Source organism: Poecilia latipinna, unplaced genomic scaffold (assembly GCF_001443285.1).
Source record: "Poecilia latipinna isolate Pla-1442-1.1 unplaced genomic scaffold, P_latipinna-1.0 Scaffold1097, whole genome shotgun sequence".
Classification (NCBI taxonomy): domain Eukaryota; kingdom Metazoa; phylum Chordata; class Actinopteri; order Cyprinodontiformes; family Poeciliidae; genus Poecilia; species Poecilia latipinna.
The window spans coordinates 43,121-50,809 of record NW_015113713.1 but is presented as its reverse complement, the minus strand read 5'-3'; the positions used below and the strand labels follow the sequence as shown (position 1 = coordinate 50,809).

Below are 7,689 nucleotides of genomic sequence, written 5' to 3'. Positions count from 1 at the left end.
ACAAAATGTCAACATGTGCACAGCTTGAACAGAGAAACTTGGAGATGACTCTGCAACCAATAAAACAGGAGTTTCCTGATCTTACACAATCACTTTGCAGCTACTGGGAGGGTTGTTGACTGAAATAGAATAATACCTGGAAAAACTAGAAAAACATTCATAGGCCTTTAACTTTTTCACATTCTGTCACAGTCTTCAGTGTGTTTGATTGATATTTCAGTTCACTGACCAACACAAAGTAATACGTTTTGTGAAGCTGAAGGGAAATTATGCAAGACTTAATTTAGTTTTCCTTTCTTTTTGTTATATAACTTTGAAAGGCACAACTGGTGACTAATGTAGTCATGTCAACAGACCTGAGCTGTGGGTCTCTGCTGCTCCTCCAGAGTTGTAACGGGCTTATTGACTGCTTGTCTAAATAAAACTCCTCTTGCCTAATTTCTGGGTTTTCTTAATTTAGGTCAGGTCCTGTTAGGTTTACGAGTAAATGATGCTCTTTCTATGTCAGATGATGGATTGAACTTTGCTCTGTGAGACATTTAAAACTTGAAATATTGTTTTATGATCCAACCGTTTATAAACTTCACAATAACTTTATCCCTGACCTGACTGCTTGCTCACTAATGTTCTCTAGAAAACCTTCAGCTCAATTTATAGAGTTGGATCATGTTCATTAACTAGATTAGGGAAAATGATTACAGGGGGATTTAGTGAACAGCCTCAGCGTAAAAGAGACTAAATACACATAGATTTTAGTTTCTCCTCTCTTTCATGCTGTTGAGTTGGGCTGTTACATGAAATGTCAATACAATACACAGACATTTGGGAGTATAAATTAACAAAACTGTAAAAGCTTCAAGATATGTGAATACTTTTACAAGGCTGTCCAGAACCAATTAAGAGGACTTACAGTATCCTCACTTTAACACATTTACAATAAGTACTTTTATTTTGTAACATTTATTCTACTTATCTTGCTGTGGATTTTCAGTCATTTAGGACAGGATAATTATGTTATAAATAAAGACCAGAGAAGTGCAGTTGCCTTCATTTATAACTCTCAAGAAATATGTTTATGATTTATGAAAGATGGACTATAATGTATTTAGAATAAACACATATAGTCTTTGATTCAAGATGACGTTTTGGTGCTATAGGAAGACATCTTAATCCATATAGGTGATCATAAAGAGCAGACACACTTTTCTCTTACTTTACTTTAGCACCAGATGTCACCCAAGTTGAACTTTTGTTGTTGTTGCTGGTGGTGGTTTGTCCTGTTGTTGTCCTGCAGGGGGAGCTCTTGTTCTAGGCACTGATGGGATTTGAGTATCTCCACCTTCCCTAATAAATAAATGGACTTCTTCCGAACTTATGAAAGTAGCATTTAGCAGAAGATTTACTAAACTGACCGGTTTTAACGACTCGAATGTTTAAAAATGTCACTTGTTATATTAAGAGTTTTGATTCGCACCAATCAAACAAACTCACATAAAAAATAAAAAAAAACCCGTTTGATTTAGAAAACAAGCTTAAGTAAATGTATGAAATGACTACATTTTATCCCTGGCTGCAGTGTGCCTGTGTGTTTAAGCGCAGGCTCGCTGCTCAGGGCCACATCCCCAGTCAGTCAGTCAGTCAGTGGATCCTGCTGATGCTGATGCTGCAGCGCACAGCAGCGCATCGGCGCAGCAAAGCCCCATATGCCACTCGGGGACCAAACATCAGGTAAGAGCGGCGACTCTGCTTCTGGACAAAATCAGTCAGACTCAGATTTTAGGAAACGTGTCATGTCACGGCGGCTTTGCATGCGATGAAGGCGAGGTGCATGGCTGCCGGGGTGTTTTACCTGCAGAGGACAAACTGCGCATGGAGGGGGAGCTGTGCAGTTTGCTGCAGTGCAACGAGACCGCATAGGCGTAGTCCTGCCTGCATTCAGGCTGCAGGTAGAGCGGCACTGCCAGGCCCTTATTTTGGGGTTTCGGTGTGACAGTATGTAGGTTTGCATGTTTGCTTTTAGTGTCGCTAGTCTGTTATTTTCTCATAATCACATACTGCATTGCATTGCGTGGTAACTTTCTCATGCTATGTCCCGTGTTAAACTTTGCCATGCAGGACTGTGGTGTGAAGGTCTGATCGGACAGAAACCCGTCGCCATGGAGCTGCATCTGCTGGTCACGGTTTGCCTCCTCTTTGGCAAAATAATGACTACTCATCAAACTCACAGTATGTCATTTTTCTTTTTCTTTTAACTTAGCTTATATATTTCCAAAGGTTGATGGGTTTGCAGGCCACTGTGTTTTACCTCATCAATCTAACAAAATCTGTAAAAAGTAAAATAAATAATTGAAAACATGTATTTTATAGTTGTATTTGTCACAAATCAGCATAAAATCTGAAACTCTTTAAAAGAACACAACCAATATTTCAACAGTTTTTTTTATGAGGTTATGTAATCCTCATATCAAGCGTCAAGCCTTACTCAGCAAAAACATTCAGCTGCAGCGCTTTGTTTAACATGGAAGCATATAATATTTATTAGTAATAATGATGATAATCCCAGTTGTTTCTCCTGAATGCCCCATTTTATCGCATAATATCATTCCTCTGTCACAATACTAGTTTAGGTTTTTATTTGTGTTTATGTTTTAATACTTTCCTTGTTTTGTAGGTCTTGCCTTGTTCAGTTTGTTTCTCAGCGTTCACTTTTATTAGAAAAGCTTAGTATCTTTGTTTTGGTGTTCTTTGTGCATTTGGGTTCATTTCTCTCAGATTTGTGAAAAAGTATCCTTAAGAAGACACTTAGTCTAAATAAAGTGTGTGTTTAATCTACAGAATAGGTTAAAGAATCATGATGACAAAGAAACACATCATAACCACGGTGTGGTAGTGGCAGCATGGTGCTGTGGGGATCATTTTCTTCAGCAAGAACTGTGAACGTGGCCAGAGCTACTAGAGAAATGGAGCTAAAAAAAATACAGCATAGCTCTGTACTCTACCTGCTTTACTCTGCTGTGTTTAGTTTATTCTACCTCACTTTTGTGGCAAAAACTGAACCAGAGTTGCTCTTTGAATAACATTAACCTGAACTGAACATATATAGATTTATAAAATAGATTGAATGATGAGTTCAAAAAATGTACACATGTAAACCACCTTTAAAAACTGTTCAAAAAGGAGCTTATTGGGAAATAATGTTGTATAGGATGGGGGTCTCGAAGACCAAAAATGCTATTGGTGATATTAAAAATTTATAAATAAGTGAACATTTAAGGTTGAGAATGTGAGATTTAAGTGTCTTACGATGTGGAAATAACGTAAGTTTATCTCGTGTCTGGAGTTTTAAATGTTTGTAGGTAAATGAGTATGAGAGAGGCAGGAAATCATAAGATGTATCTAAAATTGGGCTTGATAATTTGCTTTAATTTTTATTTTTTCTTGCTTTTTCTTTTTGTCTTTGTTATATGTATATATATGTGTGTGTCTCTCTCTCTCTCTGTGTGTGTGTGTATAGACATGTTCTTGCCTAAATAATAGAAAGCAAAACAAAGATTTTGTTGCTCAAACTTTGGTTGTGTTGCAGACAAAAAAAAGTGCTGCTTGGATATTTTAAGGAGAGAAAAACCCACTTTTTTAGATTTAAAAAATATGTGATATTGCTCGCATCTCTTTCAGTGAGCTCCGTGTACACATATCTGTTCACGCCGCGCGGGCCCCAGATGTTTACGTGTTTGACGTACCTGGAGAGAAACGTCAGGGTCGACTGCGAGTTCCTGGCCAGCGACATGGTTCCCGGGCCTTACTGCGAGTATCGCCAGGACAGCCGGCTGGTGGGCTCCACCTACCCCAACGCCGTCATCTATGTGTCCACAGAGGACCGCAGGAGGAGCAACGTCAGCCTCGTGGCCCCCAATCTGTGCCGCCTGACCTGGGCCCCGCTGGCAGACGAGAAGCCGTACACCTACACCTGCAGGGTTTACCAGGGCAACGGCTGGAAGGAGAACAGCATGGCTGTTCATCACAGTAAGTTCTTCTTGCTTCACCTAAACCTTATTAGTTTTGTTCTTCTTCTTCTTCTTCTTCTTCTTCTTCTTCTTCTTCTTCTTCTTCTTCTTCTTCTTCTTCTTCTTCTTCTTCTTCTTCTTCTCCCATCTGCAGTATCTGAACTCACACTTTTCCTCGGTTACAGGGCATCTCCTGATATGTTCTGCAATCAGTGTCCTGTTCAAGTCGGCACCTTGGGTTTGGTCACTGGTGATGTCACTTCCTGTAGCTGTGGGGCTTCTAAGTCCTTGAGCTTGCTCTTTCACGTGATACAACAGCTCAGCGGACATTTCAGGATTGTTGCTGGTTGTTAGAGGCCTCAGTGTGGGAGGTTTTGATTTTATTTTTACGTATTATTTCTGACACAGCAGAGAAAAAACCCCTTAAAGGTAGCATTTCTTTAACAAACTTCTCTGTCACCATTCTACCTTAAACACCTGTGTTACAGAAAGATGAAGCAGGGGATGAAAATAAGAGAAGATTGAATAACAATGTAAAGAAATTAATCATTTTCTCTCAAGATGATAAATATTAATTACATATTAATCAGTTTTAACTTTTATGTCTGGTTATTAAATAAGTTCTATCAGATACAAATATTTTATTAATAAAATAAAAGATAATTTAGTGGTTTTTGTAATTTGTAATTTAAAGAAATGCAGATGATACTTATTTTCTCCTATGGCCATGCTTACTGTAAATGTCCAATTAAAACACCTGATGTATAGTGTCATTGTTTATCTTCCTTATGTGTATAGATCTGTATAAAAAGGGAGTAGACTTATAACTTCTTGTGATACAAAGTCATTATAAACTGACAGTGATTCTTTTGTTGCTTAATATTAAATGCAATATCCAAGCCTCCTGTCTGTTCAGCTGGATGTTCTGGTTCTGAAATATCTGCTCAAACACTGCCTTTTCTGTTCGCATTAGGCCTCCGTAGGAGCTTCAGTAGTTTCTCTGCTCTGGACTCTGGCATGAGGTTCTTCTGCTTACGATGCATCAATCCACATCCGGTGCCTTGCAAAATTCACACCCTCACATTTGTCCGTGTTTTGAAATGTTGCAACCACAAACTTGAATGCATTTAGCTGAGATTTTAGCGCTTTGCAGAATCGTCTTTTGCTGCTGTTGCAGCTGAGTCTTTTGGGAGTATGTGCGTACCAGTTTTTGGACATCTACAGATGTTATTATTTCTTAAAAATATATCTCAAGTTCTGTTGAATGGGATGAAGAGCATGTGGAAAGAGGAGTATTGAAATCTTATTAATTTAGGTCTGGACTTTGACTAGACTGTAGCAACACATGCACATGCTTTACTCTCATTATTGCTGGAAGTTGGCTGGACCTTTGTCTTTGTCTCAACTCTTTTTCAGCCTCTAAACTGTTTTCTTTCAGGATTACAGTGAGTTTAGGCCAGTGTTTTTGTCCCTGCTGAAGAAAATCATCCCCACAGCATGGCCATGCCACCACCGTGTTTCACCGTGGGGATGATAATGTCAAAATGATGTAGGTTGTTAGTTTTTTTCACATGGAGCATATTGTTTGGAGATCAATAACAGTTCTGTTTTGCAATAGAGAGAAGTTTGGTCTCACTGTAAAAGCACAACCATACCTCCACATGAGTTGTGGATCTCTGCAGCCCCTCCAGAGTTACTGCTGGATTCTTGGCTGTTTTTCTGCTTAACAGTCTCCTGGAAAAACAAAACATGTCTTGATTTATAGTTTTGCCATTTTGACAAAAATGTTCAGAAGTTCAAAGCTTAGGATGTTATTTTAGGGACTAAACCTTGGAACTTTATCTCTGACCTCTGACCTCTGACAGATTTCTTTAGAGGCACCACAGTGAAGACAAAAAATATTGGAAAAATGCTAAGAAAATACCTAAAAGTTTGTGGTTGTTTCACAGCTAAATGTGGCAAAGATGAGGGTAGTGAATTATTTTGCAAGGTACTGCAAGTGTTGATTCTTTTTCCCTCTTTAATTAATCCTTTAATTAATTGGAACAAAAAGTACTTATTTATCAGGTCAAGGGCACAATTTCTGTAATAATTTTCCTTTTCCTTGTTTTTCTGTTTATGTTGCTGTCTTACTCAGAGTTCTCACTTGTTAATTGTTTAAGAACTGTATTTGTGTTCCTTTTGCTAGCCACTTAGTTTTGTTAAGATTGTTCCTGTATTTTTCTTTTAAGCTCATCAACTCGGATTATTTATTTAACCGCTACTGGTGCAATATGTTGTACAACCAAACTGTTACTAATAAAGGTTAACCACCATCTCAGCGCACAAATATAGCAGTTACTTCCAGGGAACTCAAATGTGTCTGTTTTCCTGAAGTCATTCCCTGTCTCATAAAAATTGCCATGTATCTGTGTTATTTTAATTATACGAGCTCTTGTCTTTCCCATCTCAAAGAATCACTTATGGAACCAGACCTCTGTCATATAAAAAACTCCAAGGAGGCAGGAAATATATATGATATTTAAAAAGGAAGCTAAACACATCTTTGCTATGAGAACTGCAAGGGATTTTAACAAAAGTTGTGATTTTGTTAAAAGTAATTGGTTTTTAATGTGAGATATTCTTTCATCTGAAAAAGAAAAACTCACACAAAAGGCTTGGATTTCTAACAACGTCAATTTGAAGTTATGATACTTCAATATGAGATTAATTTGTTGTCAGGGCAAAATTCAAATAACTGTAAAGCATTTACCTGCCTTTCTGCATGCCTCATCTCATGCGCGCTCTGTGACAAAAAGCTTCCTGCTTCATTTTAAAGTGGTGCTTCCAGGCTTTGTCCTACAGAGGGAGCTCCTGAGTCACCGAGCAGTAGAGAAAACCCAAAGAAGCATGAAGTGTCCATCTTTTAAGAGTTGAAAGAGTTAACATAAAAGTTGTGGTGTATAAGTTGAGCATTTATATTCAGTTGTATTGCATTTCCTTTTAGTATTTAATGCCTCCATTATAGTTTAGAAGAAATGCTTTATTACATTTGTTTTATTAGATATCTTAGATAAATTGTATCATATACTTTATAGTCATCAGTATACTGAGCATTAAATTGAACGATAGTCTCATCCTTCTCATGTCCTTTTTATTTGATCAGCATATGAAAATTTTCTTTTACTTTATGTACAAACAAAATTATGATGCGTATTACTTTTATTCTGAAGCAAATACAGGACTCGGCACACACGGAAAGTAAAGGTTAGAACAACTCACAATGGTGCCGAAACAAGACATGTGGGCATGCACCACTGACGTAGGTGAACTAAATTTGCGGTGCATTAAAAGAGCAACCAAAAGCAGAGATGAAGAAGTGCATCACTTCCTGTCATCATGAGGATGCTGCAGCAAAAAAAAAAAAAAAAAAAAAAAAAAGAAAAAAAAACGCCATGGAAATATTTTCTGCAACGAGCTCAGAGCAGAAAAACTATGAAAGAAGCTAAAGAAGCTAATCTTCCAGTGCCTGGCACAGGCTCACGGACCTTAGTGGGAGACAGTCTGATGCTTTTAAGCAGATTTATATTTTTGTGGACCAAGGGCGTAGGTTCGGTCTAAGTTTTGGTGGGGACCTTGGTGGGGGACCTTGGTGGGGACCTTGACAACAACAAATGCGTTGCGTGATAGATATCTAACTTATGGG

General features: G+C 38.0%; 1 protein-coding gene across 4 annotated transcripts; it reads left to right on the top strand.

Annotated features, from left to right (window-relative positions):
- The first annotated feature begins 1,587 nt into the window (after positions 1–1,587).
- LOC106959578 (uncharacterized) lies at positions 1,588–6,346 on the top strand. 4 transcript variants are annotated; one of them, XM_015052246.1, is made up of 4 exons: positions 1,588–1,728; positions 2,116–2,226; positions 3,676–4,023; positions 4,190–6,346. In XM_015052246.1, the coding sequence occupies exons 1-4, from the start codon at positions 1,704–1,706 to the stop codon at positions 4,294–4,296; spliced, it is 591 nt and encodes a 196-aa protein (XP_014907732.1). In that variant the 5' UTR covers positions 1,588–1,703; the 3' UTR covers positions 4,297–6,346. The 4 variants fall into 4 exon arrangements, with proteins under 4 accessions (XP_014907732.1, XP_014907731.1, XP_014907734.1 ...); XM_015052245.1 differs by lacking the exon at positions 1,588–1,728 and adding an exon at positions 1,740–1,946; XM_015052248.1 differs by lacking the exon at positions 1,588–1,728 and adding an exon at positions 1,913–1,996.
- The last annotated feature ends 1,343 nt before the right edge of the window (positions 6,347–7,689 follow it).

Coding starts and splice junctions, on each gene's coding strand:
- LOC106959578 (XM_015052245.1), top strand. CDS start 1,814: ATGAAGGCGAGGTGCATGGCTGCCGGGGTGTTTTACCTGCAGAGGACA. Junction 2,227..3,675: donor GACTACTCATCAAACTCACA/GTATGTCATTTT, acceptor CATCTCTTTCAG/TGAGCTCCGTGTACACATAT. Junction 4,024..4,189: donor CAGCATGGCTGTTCATCACA/GTAAGTTCTTCT, acceptor CCTCGGTTACAG/GGCATCTCCTGATATGTTCT.